Source organism: Pinus tabuliformis, chromosome 2_1 (genome assembly GCF_031772625.1).
Source record: "Pinus tabuliformis cultivar Carrire ecotype Pingquan chromosome 2_1, CPIR1, whole genome shotgun sequence".
Classification (NCBI taxonomy): domain Eukaryota; kingdom Viridiplantae; phylum Streptophyta; class Pinopsida; order Pinales; family Pinaceae; genus Pinus; species Pinus tabuliformis.
This window is the reverse complement of record NC_142299.1, coordinates 958,122,314-958,143,493: the sequence shown is the minus strand read 5'-3', so window position 1 is coordinate 958,143,493 and position 21,180 is coordinate 958,122,314. Positions and strand designations below refer to the sequence as shown.

General features: G+C 40.4%; 1 protein-coding gene across 3 annotated transcripts in view; it reads right to left on the bottom strand.

The window, feature by feature from the left end:
- SWI3A (SWITCH/sucrose nonfermenting 3A) overlaps positions 1 to 13,839 on the bottom strand; it is a 65,874-nt gene extending 52,035 nt beyond the window's left edge. For 2 of the 3 annotated variants that reach the window (XM_089403581.1, XM_089403582.1), the window contains exon 1: positions 13,322 to 13,837. In XM_089403581.1, the coding sequence (XP_089259707.1) occupies positions 13,322 to 13,601 (280 nt within the window). In that variant the 5' untranslated portion in view covers positions 13,602 to 13,837. Of the gene's footprint in view, positions 1 to 13,321 lie in introns of all 3 variants that reach the window. The other variant, XM_089403580.1, reaches the window with a different exon arrangement.
- Between the last annotated feature and the right edge of the window lie 7,341 nt (positions 13,840 to 21,180).

The window sequence follows — 21,180 nt, the reverse complement described above, 5'->3', positions numbered from 1 at the left end:
CTAAAATCTAGGCAGTCAAAACAACTTGCCTCTATAAGCTAGGAAACCAATCCATTCATTAAATATTTACCCTTGACATGAATGAATCTTCTAGAAGTGTTAAACAAGAGTAAAAGTGTCTTAGAGTTACAAAAATTACATCAAAGATAATCATCTTCAACCCCAAAAAGTCAAACCAAGTCAAACTGTGCTTTTCCGAGCTGTACAGTGAAATCTGGCAAAGTCTGCTCAACGGGTCGCGCACATCTTCTCAACGGGTCGCGCACATTGGGAGCTCTGTTTGAGGCACTTGCAGGTGTCAGAATTGGGTGCAGGATAGCTCGTTGGAAAGGTCTGTGAGTCTACTTTCCAACCCAACTGGAATTTTTGAATTTGGAGGTCATTTGCCCTGTCAAAAACCAATTCTCCCAAGACAGCTTTCTGCAGTTCAAAAAAGTGGCAGAAAGTCAAATTTTTCATGTATTTTGACCTTCTGGAGGCCCAAAACTCCATAAAAACTCAAGTCCATCCATGGGCATATGTAACTTTGCATAAAAAATCAGGAAATGCTGAGTTTTTGTGAAAAGGAGTTGCCATGACAAAGGGTCTCACCGGGGGTGAGACCCGTTGAGGAGCCAAAACCTGTAAATTTCCAAAAATTGCCAAAATTACCCAAAATTCTCAAAAAAATTTGGGATTTGAGCTGTGGCTAGGCTATTGAGTGCCATGATCTTTGAGTGAAGCCTCAGCCAAGATACGGAGGGGATCGGGCCTCTTTCTCCTTTTTTGTGCCTTGGCCAACCGCCTTGGATCCGGCGATTGTAATTTTGACATTTCTCTAAAACCATGACACCTGTGCAAAAAGTGAAGGAGGTTTTTCTTCTTTGGCATGTTGTGGACAAAAACCTCTCTCAGTTTTCCAAAATTCATCTTTTATTGCTCTGGAACATCATTTGAGTGCGACTTGTCCCGATGTGTGAAACAAGGAATTTTGTCGAAATGGAGCGAAATGAAGGGGATAGGGGGCTTCTAAATTCTTGGGGAAATTTTTGGGAGTGGGGAGGGATGTTAGGAAGCAGGGGAAAATGGAATCTCAGAGATTGAGTGAGGGGAAGGGGTCCAAAAGGGCAAAACACAGGCCAAACCTAGAAAATTGCCAGATTGTAGCTAGAAACTAGGGTTTGTGCAAAAATGAGGAATTTGGCGGATCTAAGGGATGGGAAGTGTTTGATAAGGTACTTTAAGGATAGGGGAAGGTGTATGAACATCAGGAAACAAGTTTTGCCGATGATTTGACCATCCAAGAGAAATTGGCTTTCAAAACCCTAGGAGAGGGAAATGACCTTGCCAAGGCACAACTGAAGCATGAACAAGATGTAAAATGACTCATTAGACACTGACATGACAATGACAACCCTATGAATGATGATAGACTCAGCTGAATGATGACATGGACTGACATTTTGAAAACTTTAGAAGGAGTTAAGGCAAACCCTAGACCTAATGCCTAGTGACCAAATTTTGCTTGAAAACTCTTTGAAATGACAAAATTTGACTTGGAAACTCTGAGACCACTTTGTAAGAGCATATTTGATCACTGGAGGAAGGCTGGGAAGACTGACACTAACACATACTTTCCATCATCCCCTTGCTCAATTTGAAATTGCATGTCCTTCTCCTTCACGTAGCTGAAATACTCCTTGTTCTCAATCATGTGGAAGGATGCTCCTGAATTAATATATCCTACGTTGTTGTCTGTTGAGATTGCCATGCAAGCTATCAATGAGAAATCTTTCTCGAACTAAGAGGTAAACACATCTACCTCAACTAATGAAGCTATATGATCCTTACTGGACTCCTTCTTCCAATAAGCACACTTAGTGGCATAGTGCCTGTACTCATGGCAATGGACACACTTGATCTTGCTCAGATCCTTCTTCTGCTTCTCGCCCTTTTGACTGACTCGGCCTCTCCTTGGCCCTTCTTGCCCTTGGCTATGCTACTTTTTCCTGCCGAGGAAAAGTTCTCCTCGTCCTCTGTCAGCGCTGATCTCCTAGCTCTCGTCCCTCTCAGGATTTCTTCTTGGACGCTGTCACTCCATAGCCTTTCCCATCCTAGTAGATTTTCTCTGCCACTCACTGCATCCTGGAAATTCTCCCAAGATTTATGAAGTCCCAAAAGTGGAAGACTCACAAAATCATTGTCTGTTGCAATCACGTCCACTCTAGCTAACTCATCCCAAACCTAGCTGAACTTTGAAAGATATGTAATGATGGGCTCTCCTTTGCTCATCTGGATACTTCTTAGCTTGTCCTCAAGAGCAATACAAATCTAAGATGGCCTTAAACATCTCATATGTTGTCTTCTTCTCATGGAGATGAGCGATAATATGATCTCTAACCCCCTCTAGAATGATCCTCCTTGCCTTGGAGTCACTCTTGTTATGTTGGATCAGTTGTTGGGCATCTTGAGGTGGCACTATTGCTTGCTTCACAAACTCGAGCACCCCATTATCTTCCAACAATACTGAGATTCGCTCCTTCCATGAGCAAAAGTTTGAGGCTCCCTATAAACTGTGATCTGACCTGAGTCCTTGGAATGCCATATTGTTATCCAAAGCACTGCTCTGCTCTTCAAACTCAATTTGGTGTTGGTCTTTATACTGATCTTTGCTCTGATACCATGTTAAATTTCGAGGAAACTATGCAACTACTTAGTAAATTACTGAAAACTATGCAACTGAAAATTGAAACCAAATTTACTTTCACCAAGATACAGAGTTTCTTAACAAAATAGAAGCAGTGGAATAAAAAACACCAAAGATAAAAACACATGCACACAAATTGACACACTTGTTTTCTCAGGAAACCCAACAAGGAAAACTTGCTTCCTTAATGTGGCATTTTATTGATTGTTCTTGAGCAATTGGATTTATTACAAGGCAACTTGTCTCTCATAAAGCGTTTTGCTTCTTCTCACTAATCTCAGTTGATACAATTGATCTCAGCCTGCCTTGATCACTACTTGATCTCGGCCCTCTAGCTCGCAATTGCTCCCTTGCTGCTTCCTTAACTTGCCCTGTCTCTTGCTTGATCCTACTCCTCCTTCCTTGCACACTTGGAAGCCCTATTTCCTTCCACAAATCCCCTATTTCTTAGTGCAAGTTTGGCTCCTATTTCTTAGTGCAAGTCCTCCTATTTCCTTGCACACTTCTTGCCTCCTATTTCTTAGGACGCCAGCTCCTGAAGACTGTGCACAATCAATCTCCTAAACTCTAGCGCACTTGTGATCTCCTATTTCCTAGGGCACAAGCTCTGCACTCTCCACAATCAAAATTACTCTCACACACTCTCGCAATTTGTCTTGTCTCACAAACCTTGTGCACAAAAACTTATGATTTCCTGTGCCTTCGTCCTCCTCTTTATAGACCCAATTTGAACATGCAAGGAGGCCTAGTTCTATTTTAGAAGTCGAGTTCTGATTGAGAGCTAACTGAGAGTTCTTCTCGTCCTTTCTCCAATCAACACTAGAGTTCTTAACTCATTCTCTCTCCAATCAACATTGGAGACTAACTCGTTCTTCCTTCAATCAAGACTGAAGACTAACTCGCTCTAACTGAACTGGTAACTGCCACCTCGTTCTGTAGTTAAACTGATGAAGACTCCACCTAATTGAAGCTCTAACTCTACGCATGCTAACTTGATGATTATTCCAATAAACTGGAAATAACTCATCCTAACTGAAGTCTAACTCAAGAGTGCGCACTTGTACTAAGAGAAGGACAATTTGAGGTCTTCACTGGCTAAGGCACAAGCCAAAAGACCTTCACTCGCTACATTTCCAACAATGTTGATGAAAATTACCAATGGAGTTGCTTAGTAGTTAGCATTATATTCAACAAGATTCAGTGCCATCTCTCTACTTTAGTCCATGTATAGTTTGCAATGTGGGAACCATGGTATCTTCTTGCTCAAGCTATTTCAATTTCAACACGTGAACAACATTACTCAATCACAAAGCATATCTTTGTTGATTTCTGGTAGCATCGAATGTGCTCTAAGTCTCAAATTTTGCAGGGAGGCTTGGACACGTGTATACCAAAAACCCAAGAAAGTGTTTTGGGAAATTCCACCCAGAAACAGCTTTATTAAAATAATTAATTAGTTTTAATGGATCTCTAAGTCTAAACTTAGGAAATTAAAATAATTAATGGGTATTAATCTAAACTGTGGGTGTAACTTCTAGAAGAAGATGAGGATCAAGTCAAAATGATCTTAGCCCTTGATTAAGATCTAATCTGAACTGTTGAATGTCAACGAGGAGATTATTTAAGGAAGCTTGAGGGTCATTTGGAAAATACACCCAAAGTGATCAAGCAGATTGAATTTCTCAGAGAGGGCAGCGCAGCAGTTGCTAGAGGAGAGATCGAATTGATCTTATGCAGTGAGGGGCAGAGATAGTATCCGGAAGAAGGAAGTTTTCCTAGACCGGAGAGTACAGGGCAGAGAGGGCAGAACAATGTCCAGAGAGAGGCAGACATTGACCCACACAAAGCCGACGCAGTGATAGCGCAGGCCTTAGAGGGAGATCGAATTCCTACTGAGGAAATCAAGTTTCAGAAGCCGAGAGCCGGGGTGTGAGACCGGGAATCAGAAATTTGAAATTTCCAGCCAGCGGAGGGTCCGAAGGAGGAGCAGCGTGATTCCCAGCAGGGGTGACGCAGAGACTACGTGAGGCTTACGCAGTTTTGCGCATATGCCATGCAGAAGGGACGCAGAGGCTCCAATTCAGCGTGATCAGGCTCAGATTCTTCCAATGACAGGGTGAGAGCATCTCACTATTTGTTTTGTCCAGTTTCTCTCTGCATCGGATTGCTAGTTGAGCATCCAATGAATTGTACTAAGTTTACTACTGCATATTAATAAAACCCTCAGAATTGCAGCACCGGTTTTCCCACATTGGGTTTTTCCGGGGACATTTGTCCAAAAATAACGGTGTATTGTGTTTTATTTTCTTTCTTGCTCAGTTTCTTGTTTCTGCATTATATTAATTAAGTGAAGGTTGCAGTGTATGTATTTCGATATTTGTCGTAGGAAATTGCAAGTAATTTGTTTAAAGGAATTTAACAAATAGGAGAAATACCATCAGTTGTTGCAGTAGGGATTCCGGGTTTAGGAATTTTCACATGGTATCGGAGTCGCAGGTGAAACAAGAAGAGCAGTGCCACAGAACCCAGCACTAAGCAAAGAAGGAGGTCGAATAGGTGCAGGAGGCAGCAGTTCGAATCCCTAGAGGGATTGCGTTGTCCAAGCCAGAAGGGTTGAATTTTGGAGGAAAGTCTCTCTCTCAGTGAGTAGATAGAGAGGAAGGGCTTCCAGTTCAAAAAAATTTCGTGCCAGAGGGAGCAGCGTAGAGCCTCAGCGTTGAGGAAAGAGATGGTGGGATCAATTTATTGGGTAGAAGACCGTCAGAAGAGAGAGAAGCGCAGTGAGGGAATTTTTCCTTAGTAGACTTCCAGCCAAGAAGTCTATTTTCTTATTGGCTGAGCAGCAACAGTAAGAAACAGAGAGGAGCAGTTCGACATTTTCGTGGCAGAGATGGCAACCAGTGGACTGAGAGATCAGGACAGGTTGGATGGTGCATCCAACTATGTTATCTGCAAGGCAAGGATGTCGTGCCTTCTAGATGAGCATTTTCTAAAAGTCTACGTCGACAGCGTGGTCGCTGAGCCCACGGATCTAGATCCACTCAAGAAGTACAAGGGAGAGATGGCGAAGACCAAGCGGATAATCCTCGACGGAGTGAAGAATCATATAGTCAGTCACATCACTGGCAGAGATACTGCCAAGGAGATGTGGGATGCTTTGGCGAAGTATCAAGGATCTTCCAAGCAGCTGAAGATGTACTTAGAACAAAAACTGAGATCTGCACAAATGCAGAAAGGGGAGCGCATTGATCTGTTCCTCACGAAGCTCTAGGAGACCCGAGACAAATTGGCAGCTGTGGGGTCAACACCTCAAGGATCTGAGATGGTTAGACTGGCCCTCAATTCAGTCCCAGAGGAGCGGCAAGTCTTTGTCCAAAGCATACTGTGTAGGGCGACCTTGACAAACTGGCATGAGATGTGGGCAGCTCTTAAGCAAGAGGAGCTGAGGAGGGACTTGGTCAAGTGTAAACTTGCAGTGGGTTGAAGCCCAAGGAGGAGTATGAGAATGCAGCCCTCACATCTAAGGGGCAGCAAGAGCAGCGGAAGTGAAAGAAGGGCGTTTCAAAGATTAAATACTTCAGTTGTGGTGAAATGGGTCACTATGTAACACAATGTCCTCTCAAAAAGAAGGAGAAAGCTGAGAAGAATGATCCGAAGGCCACACCCGCAAAGATCAAAGAGGAGTTCGCCATGACAGCCGAGATACCTCAAAGAGGGAGGTGGGTTGATTTAGAGTTGTAGTTCGAAAGAACTACAAATGGACAGGGTCCTTGAGGAGCCCACTTCTTGGATCACGACCTTGCTATGGGAGCCCAAATTCAAAGGTAGCAAGCTGGAGGAGTATTAGTTGATACAAATGAGTGTTGGAGCGACAAATGCAGTGGCTAGAACGCCAATTCTAAGCACAGCGTACTGCAGAGTTGCAGCAGTGCAGAGAGGCACAATGCAATAGCAGCAGTAGTGCAGTGGCTTTAGAGGGACAGCGTGGGACTAGCAACAACTAGATCTTCAGCATCGAGATGCATCTATGTTGAACACTTGTTCAGATTTTGGGATTTTTTCAATTGCAGTGCAGATGCAGTGATTAGCAGTGGCAGTGCTAGCAGCGGCACAGATGCAGTACTTGAGAGGGAGTTGTAGTACGGATGAAGTGTTGACAGTGGCAGTGTTAGCAGCTGTACAGTTGCAGCAGCAGCATAGTAGTTGTGGATAGCATGTCAGACATTAGCAGTGCAAAGGACAATGATATGAAGTCAGAGTGATATTTCAGTGGGAGGCATTGCTAGAGCACTTTCATCGCTAAGAGGGAGTGTTGATTTCAGGTAGCATCGGATGTGCTCTAAGTCTCAAATTTTGTAGGGAGGCTTAGACACATGTATACCAAAGAACCCAGAAAGCGTTTTAGGAAATTCCACCCAGAAACAGTTTTATTAAAATAATTAATTATTTTTAATGGGTCCCTAAGTCTAAACTTAGGAAATTAAAATAATTAATGGGTATTAATCAAAATTGTGGGTGTAACTTCTAGAAGAAGACGAGGAGCAAGTCAAAATGATCTTAGCCCTTGATTAAGATCTAATCTGGGTCGTTGAATGTCAACGAGGAGATTATTTAAGGAGGCTTGAGGGTCATTTGGAAAATACACCGAGAGAGATCAAGCAGATCAAATTTCTCAGAGAGGGCAGTGCATTAATTGCTAGAGGAGAGATCAAATTGATCTTATGCAGTGAGGGGCAGAGATAGTATCCGGAAGAAGGAAGTTTTCCTAAGTCGGAGAGTACAAGGCAAAGAGGGCAAAACGACGTCCGGAGACAGGCAAACGTTGGCCCACGCAGAGCTGACACAATGGCAGTGCAGGCCTTAGAGGGAGATCGAATTCCTGCTGAAGAAATCGAGTTCCAGATGCCAGGAGCCGGGGTGTGAGACCGGGAGGCAGAAATTCAGAATTTTCAGCCAGCAGAGGATTCGAAGGAGGAGCAGCATGATTCCCAGCAGGGGTGATGTAGAGACTGTGTGAGGCTTATGCAGTTCTGCGTAGAGGCCACGCAGAAGGGATGTAGAGGCTCCAGTCTAGCATGATCAGGCTTAGATTTTTCCAGTGACGGGGTGAGATCATCTCACTACTTGTTTTGTCTAGTTTCTCTCTGTATCGGATTGTTAGTTGAGCATCCAATGAATGGTACTCATATTACTACTGCATAATAAAAAAACCCTCAGAGTTGCTGCACCAGTTTTCCCACATTGGGTTTTTTCCGGGGACATTTGTACAAAAATAACGGTGTATTATGTTGTATTTTCTTTCTTGTTCAGTTTCTTGTTTCTGCGTTACATTTAATTAAGTGAAGGCCGCAGTGTATGTATTTCGATATTTGTCGTAGGAAACTGCAAGTAATTTGTTTGAAGGAATTTAACAAATAGGAGAAATACCATCACTTGCTGCAGTAGGGATTCCGGGTTTAGGAATTTTCACAATCTTAGACAAACTTATCATAAATGAAACATTATTTTAGTTTATTTGCATTATTTTCTTTCATGACCTGATGTTGTAATGATTTGTTGCTGTTACAAAATAACCATATGGATAGATAATACATTTTAATGATCATAATAATTGTAAATCACAAAAATGTGAAAAGAAAAGAATTGACATAGAAGCACTGGGAATGTGTGTGAAGTTAAAACATAATGAATTGATTTTTGCAAGGCCCGAGCTTACTTGATTGCACATTTGAGAGAAAGAGAGCAGAGTAGTGTTCTTATCGCGATGGATTTTTGTTAATCTAGGTTGTCATTGATGTCAATATAGCAGTGTTTGTGATGGAAAATTCTTTGATACATGATTGCCCATTGATGCCCATTGATCATAATGCTCATAGTGATGAAAGTTTGATATATGATGATATGATGAGATGGAGGATCCAAGTGAATTGAACAGCAGGAGGTCAATTGAACAGCAATTGAACAGCAAATGATGCAGGAGGTCAATTGATCAACAATTGAACAGGAATTGAATAGGAGCAATTGAACAGCAATTGAACAGCGATAACAAAGGAGTAAAGAAGAAAAGTATCGGAAGAGTGAAGAGAAGTCACAGGAGCAACAGTTATCGGAAGAGCGAGGGTAGGAAAGTACGAACTTCCTTGATCGTGGCTGAAGTCCCGCACTCAATCCTAGCCGTCGATCTCATAGTCAACCCTTAGATCACGGTCAACTACGGGGGTTAAGGCCAGTTTTAATCCATGTGCAAGTTGAAGTCCCGCAAACCGTCGATTGCGATAACATTATGGACCCGCTGCACCATTATAATACGTCCTAAAGAAATATCGCATCCGTCGCATATCACAAGTCTTGAAGAAATGTAACAATGGTAAATTGTGATTGCGATAAGACTTGTGGACCTGACAGACCACCGATTGCGATGGAGCTATGGACCCGACAGATCTATTGACAACTGTTTAATATTATATCGCGTCCATTTCATCGGCAGTATGAATATCGGCCATGTTACATTGGTGATGTTAAGAGTTGCGATTGCGATTGATGACGTGGATGTGGGACCTCATTGGGTACGGTCTCTCCTATGAAATCCTCTGTAAATAATGAGTCTATTGTATGAATATTAAAAAAGGGCCTCTCTGATATAATTTTAATATGCAACATCTATTGTAATTCGGCCTCTCTTCCAAATGAACGTGTCTTTTGAGTATTGGTGAACTCGAAGAGACAGAGGAAGTCGAAGATCGGGAAGCCAAAGGTCGAGCGAGCACAGAGGAAGCCAAAGATCAAGCGAGCGAAGAAGGAAGCCGAAAGGTCGAGTGAGCGCAGAGGAAGCCGAAGATCAAGCGATCGAAGAAGGAAGCCGAAAGGTCCAGCGGAAGAAGAAAGGAAGCCAAAGCGCGAGCGAAGAAGGAAGCCGAAGGGTCTAGCGAAAGAAGAAGGAAACCGAACGTCAAACATTTTGTTGATTGGGTTATTTATTGAAAAGCTCGGACCTGTGTTTTGAAGTGATTTCTGATAACAGTTCAAAAGGATGCTTTGTAGATCTAAGAAGATTATCTAAGTATGAACAGGGCAAGGTTGTTTTTTTAATTGAACACACAATATGAAACTGCGACAGTCACTCCTTTGAAGAAGTCATTATTGAAGCAGTTACTCCTGAAGCCTCACTCCCAAAGCAGTTACTGTGACAATAAGAACAGAGGGTCGAAACAGAGTTGTTTTGAAAAGACATTGAGGCCTAGCGCAGATATCTTGTTGATAAGTATCAATAGATCTTGGAGACATTATTGGAGATCATGATGGCTATTTGAAATCATCATGAGGTAACTTTGCAGACTCTGTGTGGGCAATATGAAGAGTTGTGAAGACTCCTTCATATGAAGACAGGTTGTCATTGATGATGTAGCATGGAGACTACAGTGAAGCTGTAGATTGACAAAATTCAGTGAAGAAGATTTTGGGAGCAGAGAATTACTACCAAACATATCCAGACAATATATAGCAGAGGGTTGGAGCCCTTGGGGTTGGTGCCTCAGAATTGGAAGGATTGGTGTCCTTGGAGTTGGTGCTCCTAAATCCAAGGTTGGTGCCTTGACAAGACAGGGTTGGTGCCCTGGAGGTTGGAGCCTCACAAAAAGTCCAAGTTGGTGCTTGGCAACATGTTGGAGCCTTATATATATTGTATTTGATTTATTGTAAAGATTATATTAATAAAAGCATTTATTCCTATTGTTCATTTTGTGTTCTAAATATAAATGATTTAACTGGTAAAAATAACAATTGAAAAGGAACACTGATTCACCCCCCCCCCCCCCCCCCCCCGCCCCCGATATTTCCAACAATTTCCATGGTAAAATCTAAACCATATACTGCCTATGAAATTTGTTTTACTAGAAATCTTTGCTTCACTTTAACAATATTATTCATAATAGGTGTCGCTTACAAGAAAAAAAGGGGATATAGAGGCCTTGATTAACATTCCTTGTTCATTGTTCCAGGGGGCAGCTCAAATGGTGATCGAAGTAATGTGAGTTTTATGATAACTGAGAAATCCAAAGTTCAAATCGCTCTGTTTATGACCCAATTTACGAAGAGGAGGACAAATCATAGACCCCAGAGACTCACTGGTAGCCATGTGTCATGCGAGCTTCCAGGTTCCTCTGGGATACAAATAATATAAAATATATAAAATAAAATAAAAAGAAAACACTCCCTGTTCATTACCCTTGCCCTGGCTAAAATCGAAGGCTCCTAATAATATTCGATATAGGGACCACTTCCAAGCAACGGGTGAAGGAAGGTTTTGTGGTAATTCTCTTGTGATTTTGGCCACATATTCTTGTTGACCGAGCCATTGTCTCCGAGATAAGTTGTAATCGTGTTCTATTAATAAAAGCAGAAGGCCAAAGGGCCATTCCTTTATGAAATTTGTGCTTGTGTATGATGATGTTAATGGTGAATTGATATCTTGCATATAATGCTCATGTCTTTACGAATGGAAATCTAATTGAAGTAGAAGAGACGGTAAGATTGCTGGCACTATATTGAAGAGTTGTGATATTTCTTGCACTATATTGCTTGCACTTTCTACTAATGCCCATTCACTCCAGTGGCCACCTGTCATCCTCAACGTTGGCAAGCCTCTTTTGTGAAGAACCCTTTCTTGGCTCTGTCAGTTTTTTGACAACGGAATTAAAACCCTGTAGGAGATTTTCTCATCTAACACCATATATTGGATTCCATAGACACGGCTAAAGCAAATTTTCAGACTTAATAATGTTGATAAGTTCATTGTCAAAAGATACAAATTTTGATCCATGATTGTCTCTTATTTAAGCTTAACGTCATTCCACCAAAGAATCAATGGAATGATTGGCATTGGAATTAAAAAGAGCCCTTCAATAGATATAAGCCAATGGATGGATATAAGTGGCTAAGCCAGCTCCATTGTGGAATCTCATGCTAAATAAAATTTGGGAGCTTCAGCCAAAGCACACTACGTGTCACTTTTTCAATTTCAGACGATATGGAAATTGCCTCAGGAGCCCAAGAAGGCCAATTTTGCATGGCCCTTGGTTCATGGAGAATTGGTCACTGGTTGACTACAAAAACGTTTGGACCTGGCCTAGCCTGTTTAAAACTCTCAACCACGTTTTGCAGTTCTTTTGCGAGGTTCAGGTTGCTTATGTGGGCAATTTGCTTAGTCATCTCTGACTTGGAAAGCTGCTCTACTAGGGAATATGGGGGTTTGGATTGTTGATACCAAAGCCACCCAGCACGTCTTCAAAGTGGAGAAGCTCTTCAATATCTAGAACAGTATAACCAAACCATTTCCGAGGCACAGTCTACTCTTGCAAGAGATTTAGTTGAGCCAATTCCTCCCAGTCAGCCTTGATCACGAGTCATATTCTGGTGATTTTCATTCACAGGTATAACTTAGACTCGCAGGTTAAAATCACGAGTATTAATCATGATCGAGTCAGGCCTGCATGTATGACTTAAGACTGACTAGTCAAACGAGAGTCAAAAAGAATTGGCAAGTCTTGCAAGACAAACTTGGTTGTCAATCTATAGAAGACACAATAAAAACCAAAGCACAATCATTAATTTTGCATGTTTTTCTGACCTTATTTTTTTGCAGACAACCAGCAGATATCTCAACTGTCCAAACTACATGGCATTCGTAGGATTTTACTATGTACTTTATAACGCGTTATTACTGAAATTTTCGCATGGTATGGACATTGTAAACTTTCAGATTAATGAAAAGTACATTTTTTTTAAAGCCGTAGTCTAAAAATTATGTTTTTTTGCGTTGAAAGTTATGAAAATTTCGGCTATATTTTGGAAAAATTTGGCAGGGATTTTTGTAAATTTAAGTAAAATCGGTTAAAATTCATAACTTTAGGTGTCCTAGACTTTTTTTATTTTGATTTTGATGGTGCTGAATCCATTTCTACCATCAAAAACATGATTCTGCATCTACAAGATTTTTTGAAATTTTTTTACCCAAATTTCAACCACCTTTGGCAGTCCCGGCAATTCCTCCGCCTCCCTAGACAACTCCTTTTTTAATTACTAAAGTAAATGTAAATGGGAACTGCAGCAGCTTTCTGAATCCCATTAGTTCTCGACAAGAGTTGGATTATGACAACGGCGGTTACACTTCAGATTGGAACATTAAAAAGGCTGAAAACAGATTTTGCTATTGCTCGCATGCAAGTGGTCAATCAGAATCGCCAAGTCCAGTTCGATGGCCTTTGGAATTGAGGCCTCTCCATTTGTAGAAACCAAATTTTCAATGACAACATGCCCACAATTCGAAGCTTGGCATTATTTGAAAAACAGGAACCTACTGCCATAGTTACATTCGAGGTGAACGTAGAAAGCAAAATCATGAACGGAGTGGGTTGATACATACATTGTCGGTTATTTTGGTTTAGTTCGTTGTTATCAAGTGATGTCTATGTTAGGATTTTGTGAAGACCCTCGGGGTCTTTAGGGTAAAGTGAACATATATATTAGTTTTTTTTTTTTGAAATTTAAAATTTAACGAATCAATGCTTCTATTAAATAACTTCATATTTTAGCAGAACTAATTGGAATTTGATTAAAAAATTGTCAATAAACTCTTACGTGCATAGCTGGGAACAGTATAAGTCTCCCTGGTGGCGTCCGGAGGTTCCAAGGGTTTAACGGGGGCAGAGTCGGTCCCTTTAGTTTCTCTGTCCAGAGGGTTTAGAGCTTCTTCGACGGCTTGACCGTCCGAGGGAATTTCCATCGGCGCGCGTGAGCAGTCGCCCAAAGTGTTCTCGCCACTGGATGCAATAGTACTGGCGGGTTGAGGAAGCTTCTTGTTACAGGAAAAGGACTTATCTTCCTTGCTGTTGGCATTACCATTGGAAGGGGCCCCCATTGTTCTTTCCTTACTTTGTAAATTTCTGGTTCTTCATCACGCCAGAGCATTCCATCGTTACTTCACATATTTCGGGCCCTTTATCACTTCAGTGCATTTCAGAAGGAAAATTTTATAGCGCCCGACCTCGGATCCAAAAATGCTACGACTCCCAGGGAAAAGGTCGAACGAAATTCCAACAACATTGGAGACTATTAATGGTACAAAAATTTACCAGTGGCAGTTTTTTTGGGGATGTTTTAAAGATTATTAATGTGAAAATAACCTCGTGGTATTTTCTTTTTTTATATTGCTTATTTATTTATAAATGATGCGGATCCTTTTGTTATTTAAGGGAAATTATATTATTTAAATTAATGGGTTGATAGTTCTTAAAAGTGTAGATATTTATTGTGGCCAAAAATTTTAAGGTTTGGATTATTATTTTATTTTTTATATTTAACGATGATAAATTTTTTTATTAATTTATTTGTATCATTTACCGTGTCAAATAGGTAGTTGGAAAAGATTTAAAGAAGATTAGGAAGAATGGGTATGTATTTTTTGCATTTCTGGGGCAGTGGAGTCGAAAAAACATTTCATGTTGGTGAAAAAACATTTCATTTTGGAATGTGATGCTTCCAGATACAACAGTATGTTAACATCGGTTCCTTGGCATTGTCTTTTCAGTGAGGGGGTTGGAATGCGATGCTTCCAGATACAACAGTATGTTAACATCGATTCCTTGGCATTTTCTTTTCAGTGAGGGGGTTGTTAGAAGGTTGGGTCAGAGAAGGTTGGTTCAGCTCATCATTAATTTGAATTATAAAAGGCAGGGAAGCTGGTGGTCCAATAGACTATTTCTAGTCTTATGGACGTTAAAATTTCATTCTTTCATTCATTTGTTTTAGTTCTCAATCAAAAACCACAAAATCATAATTATTATAATATAATAATTGCAATTACTTTTATTTATTTATTACTCGAATATTAAATAATAACATATTAGGGACAGTCACACCAATGACTATAAAGAATATTGACTTTCTTGCAAATATTGGACTATAAAGAATATTGACTTTCTTGCAAATATTGTTTATAATAATTTGGTTATGACTGTACCATGAGGATAATCATCATTGGTTGTTATATAGAAATGGGAGTTAACTCTTCACCATTATTCAAGGAAAACCAACCACCTAAAATAACTCATTAGTGGTTCATAAGGGGACAAAGTTTCACTCCTACTAGAGAACTCTATGTTTGTGAGCATTGATATGATTTTACGTACATGGAAGACGATCTCTTAATGAATCAAATGCATTTTTAGGTTTTACTTGAGGATTACTAATCGCAATTGTTATTGTTGGAAATAATACTGGGGGGGGGGTGAATCAGTATTATCAAGTCAATTATTCCATTTTTCAAATCCAGATAATATACACTACTTCAGTTAGTTAAAACCGCGTATATACACAACTACGTATAAGGAAACCCGCAACCATGCAAACTTATAATTTACTTTATCTTACAGATGTTGATTATTAATCTGTGTATCTGAATCAAATAAACAGTAACCAGAAACAGTGAAACAGAGCAGAAGACAATCACACACAAGAACACAAGATATAAGGTGGAAACCCAATGTGGGTGAAAACCACCTGCTGCAATTCGTCTCTATCTTCCTTTTAATTAGAAACTTCTTTTTACAATGATTCTGTACTGGTGCAATCCTTTACCAGTACGTAGGCTGCAACCTGCAGAGAGCTACAACCCTCTCTCGTTCTCCAGCTTCTCCTGGAAGGGAGCTACAACCCCCTTAGCTCTTGCACTAGCCAAGATACTAGTACGTAGGTGCTGGCCTACAGAAGGCTACAACCTTCTCTTTCTTCCAGGGACCATGTTTCATAAATTTTCAGACTGGATCCATGAACATCAATCAATCATCAAGAATCAGACAATCTCCTTTCCACCAACTGAATCAAGTAGACACTTCTCTGACAGTTGTACCCAGAGCACAGTAACAGTAACCACACACCCAATTCTGAACCCAGAACACTGCAGCAATAAACAGAAGCAGCTAGAACACAACTCAAAAGATGTACGCTACTTCAATAACCAGAAACCTGCGTGCATACGCTTCTGTGTTTGGACCAACCTGCGTATACGTTGTTTTTACTCACAGAACCAGCGTGTATACGCGCCTTCACTTCACTGAACCTGCGTACAGATCTATAAAGGATAATTTCAAATATTCAGACCTTAATTAACCCAGATTACCAGATTTATAGATCAAGCATGCGCCACATATAACGGATCAAAATCATATAAAGATACTATCATTTAAGCCTTAAGATTATGACCCATCAATAGAACTTATCCTTCTCTTTGCGCTAAGGTTCCTCCTTCATTCAAATCCAGATCTGCACCATAACCCCAATCACCAATATTTCAGATCTAGCACTTATTAGATATTCAATTAATTCATATGATCCTTTGCCAAATCATCTCCTTCCTCTTTTATAGTCTTAGGCCTTTCACAATACCACGGTCCAAAAACATAATAAAACAATACCATGGACCCAATACTTGGGATCAACACTTCTGATGAGATACCATGGTCCAAAACCATAGGTTCAAATACCAAGGTCTAAATACCACGGACCAAAAGTAAGTTCTCCAACATATACGCGCTTTCCTTGCGTGAAAGTGCGTGTATACGCATACGCTCCTTTGTAACGTCTAACCCGTGTGTATACACGCCTTCGTCTAGGTGAACCTGCGTATATATCTTTTTCCTTCATTCTGAGAGCCTGTACTGAGATCTATCACCAAAGTGAGTTGCCACCAAGGACAACACCTGTGCCATAGTTCTAAATCAGTGCCACAATGCCAACAATCTCCCCCTTTGGACTTGATGGCAACCCCAAGATCCTCAAATTCATTCTCCCCCTTTGTCATCAAGGGCAAAGGGTTGTGCTCCCCCTGAGTACATGCTGAAATCTCTACTCTGCTGTGCTGACCATGCTCCCCCTGACTGTAGGCAAGATCTGCAAAAAGATGTTCTTCAAAAAGAACAATGACTTATACATCATAAAAGACCTTCCTATCACCAAAAGACTCTATACATATATCCATCACCCAACCAAGTGGGGATCATCAAAAATTTACATATGTCAACCAAGTACATTACATCATTCATCCCAGGCATAGTGGGGAAACCAAAATAGGCCTTTACATGACCTTGACACCATAAAAGAGATACATGACATAGAGACGAAATATCTAGAGCAAGACTTGTGAAAGTCACGAATAACTGATATCAGCAGCATCTGTCAATCACCATTCAGATCAGAAACCATGTTTTCCTTCTGTTCTCCCTCTGCATTTGTTCCACCTAAAACTAACAACAGCTGTGAACTTGAACCAAAAGCTTCTAAGATAATGCCAACAATGCATCATTAGAAGTTTATCTGCTCCCCCTAAGCCTGTGCCAGATGGTCTCTGTCAGACCCATATCAAACTATCTTCAACCAGAGCCTGTCCCTACTGATATCCATCAAGCCTCCATATACGCGATTGTATCTGTATAAACCAACGTATGTACGCGGATCCTCTTCAGCCAACTCGCGTACAACCATTTTTCTCTGAAACCGACAAGTTTCAACAGCAAGATGAAGCATCAGCTACTCATAGCTTCTGTCTGAGGTATTCAAATGTTTCCCTGGGCAGTGGTTTGGTGAGTATATCAGCAACTTGTTCCTTAGAGGGAACATATTCCAACTTGACCTTTTGTTCAAGCACTTGTTCCCAGAGGAAATGATATTTGATAGGTATGTGCTTGGTCTTTGAATGCATAACTGGGTTCTTTGAAATGCTGATTGCACTTGTATTATCACATAAGATGGAGATAGGTGGTGTACAAGTGATTTGAAAATCCTGCAAGGTTTGCATCATCCAAAGGAGTTGAGTGCAACAAGATGCAGCAGCCACATATTCCGCTTCAGCTGTAGATAGAGCAATCGAACTTTGTTTCTTGCTGAACCAAGATACTAATCTGGAACCCATAAAGAATGCACCACCACTTGTGCTCTTTCTGTCATCCATGCTTCCAGCCCAATCTGCATCTGTATAAGCATGAAGAGTGAGATCTGTATCTCTCGGATACCATAAGCCATAGTTTTGAGTTCCTTGAAGATACTTGAAGATTCTCTTCACTGCCTGAAGATGAGTTTCCTTTGGATTTGCCTGAAATCTTCCAACCATTCCCACTGCATGCATGATGTCTGGTCGAGTACCTGTCAAATAAAGCAGACTTCCAATCATGGATCTATAGGTTGGTTGATGCACTGTTGCTGATTCATCATTTTCACTGAGGTTGCATCCTATAACCATAGGGGTACATACTGGTTTTGAATCTTCCATGCCATATTTCTTCAAGATCTGCTTGAGATACTTGGTTTGAGACAAAAAGATACCGCCTTCATTTTGTTGGATTTGTAGACCAAGAAAATATGTCAGCTCTCCAAGTAATGACATTTCGAATTCTTTCTGCATCACCAAGGCAAAGTTTTGACTCATGGCTTCTTCATTGCTGCCAAAGATAATATCATCTACATACACAACAAGTATTAGCAATTTGTCATTTTCAATTTTTATATAAAGATTGCTATCTGTTGATCCTTTTGAAAAACCTTGTTGATGAAGGTATTTGTCCAAACGGTAGTACCAAGCCCTTGGAGCCTATTTAAGACCACAGAGAACCTTTTTTAGTCTGCATACAAGATTTGGATCATTCCCAAGAATGAACCCATCTGGTTGTTCAATGTACACTTCTTCTTCTAAGTCTCCATTCAGAAAGGTTGATTTCACGTCCATTTGAAATACTTTGAACTTCTAAAAGCTAGAGAGAGCAAGGAACATTCTGATGGCCTCAAGTCTAGCAACGGGAGCAAACGTTTCTTCAAAGTCTATTCCTTCTTGTTGAGCATACCCTTTACAAACAAGTCTGGCCTTGTTTCTAATCACTTCCCCATTTTCATTCAACTTGTTTTTGAAGATCCATTTTGTCCCTATGGCATTCTTATCTTTTGGTCTGGGAACCAACTCCCAAGTGTTATTCTTTACGATCTGCTCAAGTTCTTCATCCATTGCCTTGACCCAACATTCATCTTTGCATGCCTCTTTTACATTTTGTGGTTCAGTGGAGCAGAGCAAAGCCAAATAGCTTGAGGCTTCTGCAATTGTTCTTCTTGTTTGTATACCTACCTCTTTCTGCCCCAAAATTTGAGATTCTGGATGATTCTTCTGAACGTACCTGGATGGAGTCTTATCTTCTATCCTTGTCTGTTCTTCTAGTGCCTCTTGAGCTTCTTCTTCATCATAAGTCTGATTTGATGTTGAAGGATATTCCTCATCATCTTCGAAATCTTCAGATCTTACCTACCTAGGAGTGTTTTCTTCTTCATCAATTACTACATCAATACTTTCAACAATTTTTCCAAGCCTTTTATTGTAACACTTGTAAGCTTTGCTGTGAGGAGAGTAACCAAGGAGAATGCCTTCATCTGCTCTAGGTTCAAACTTGCCAAGATTCTCATCAGTATTTTTGATATAGCATTTGCTTCCAAAAATTTTGAAATATTTTACTGAAGGAGTCTCACCATACCAGAGCTCATGTGGAGTTTGAGTGTTGTTCACCTGGACATTCGTTTTGTTGAGAATAACAACTGCAGCAAATGCGGCTTCACCCCAGAAGGTTGCTGGAGTTCCAGACTCATCAAGCATAGCACGAGCCATTTGTTGAACCGTTCTGTTCATCCTTTCTACTACTCCATTTTGCTGAGGAGTCCTAGCTGTAGAGAATTCCCTTCTTATTCCATGTTCTTCACAAAAATCGAAAAATTCATTCGAGGTAAATTCTCCTCCTCGATCAGACCTAAGGCATTTGATTATGTGATTTGATTCGTTCTCCACCAAGGCTTTGAATGATTTGAACTTTTCAAAGGCTTTGTCTTTGTGCTTCATAAGTCCTATCCAACACATCCCGAAATAGTCATCAATGAATAATATAAAGTATTCTTCTCCTCGAGGTGACCTTTTCCTAGAAGGACCACATACATCAGTATGGACAAGTTCAAGTGGCCTGCTGGCTGATCCTTCCTTCTCAGGGAAGTTAGTTCTGGTTTGCTTACCAAACTGACATGATTTGCATATTGTATTGTCTGGGATTTTGATGTTTGGAAGACCACGAACTGCCTGGTATTTGCATGCTTTCCTTATCTATGAGAAACTAAGAGGCCCCAATCTTCTGTGCCATAGCCAGTGTTCATTATTCTTGCTTAGATATCATTCATGTTGTCCTTCTTTGAATATGTATAAATTATTTGGAGTTCTTACATCTTTGATCACTGTTTTTCATGTATCAAGATCACGAACACTACATCCATTTGATCGAAATATTACCTCAGTTCCTTGATCACACCTCTGACTGACACTTAATAGATTATGCTTTAAGCCATCAACATACATGACATTTCCAGCTTTGACCCTTTCTTTCAACTAAACAAAACCTTTACCTTTTATGAGAGCAGGGGTGTCATTTCCAAAAGAGACCTTCTTCTCCTTCTCTAAGGCACTATATGACTGAAGTTTTTCTTTAACACCTGTCATATGTTTCGAACATCCACTGTCGATGTACCATTGATTTTCCTGCCCTTCCGAATATAAGGCTATACCACATCTTTCTGGTTTTAGTTCTTTTATTTTCCATGATTTGGCACTTGAGGCTTGCTCCTTCTGAGTTGTCTGCCGAAACCTGCTCCTGCATTCAGAATCTTCATGACCGAAATTGTTACAAATAGAACATTCTATTTCATTTTCAAGAGCAGAGAAGTTGTTGTAGGTCCTTTTCATGATCCCAGTCATACTCCTCTGTTTATGAGCTTCTCTAGTCATGATTGTCTTATAGGCAACACATTGAGCTTCTTTGTGACCAAAGTTATGACAAAAAAAACATTGGCCATTGAAGAAACTCCTGTGATTATCAAATCTACCAGCCAAATGATTGTAGTTCCTATTGACATCCATTCTTGAGGCAAATTGAGAAGGTTTTACCTGTGGCTGGTTGTAGCTTTTGTTTGTCCTTAAAGTAGATTGCCCCCGATTTACCTGGTAGCCTTTGTTCATTCTTGAGGTAAATTGTCCCTGATTTACTTGGTGATTTCCATTGGGTCTTTGTTCACTTCTCCTTGCAGCATCAAGATAACTCTTGGAGGTAGATGGTTTCTGTGCTTGAGTTGTTTCTTCATTATATCCCAGACCTGTCTTGATTAGTGGAGAGCGCTGCACTTTGATAATCTCATCTAAAGTGTCAGATCCTTTAACAAATCTAAGATTAAGAGCTTTTGTTTTCTCAATCTCTTTTCTCAGTCCCACAATTTCACATTCTAACTTTTCATGATGTTTTTCCTTTTCAGCAAGTTGGAATTGTAGAGTATCTATGGTCACATTCTTCTCTTCTAAGCAAATTTTGAGTCTAGAAATCTCTTCATAAAGACCTTCTTCATCTATAACATCCACAAAATCATCATCTTCAAAA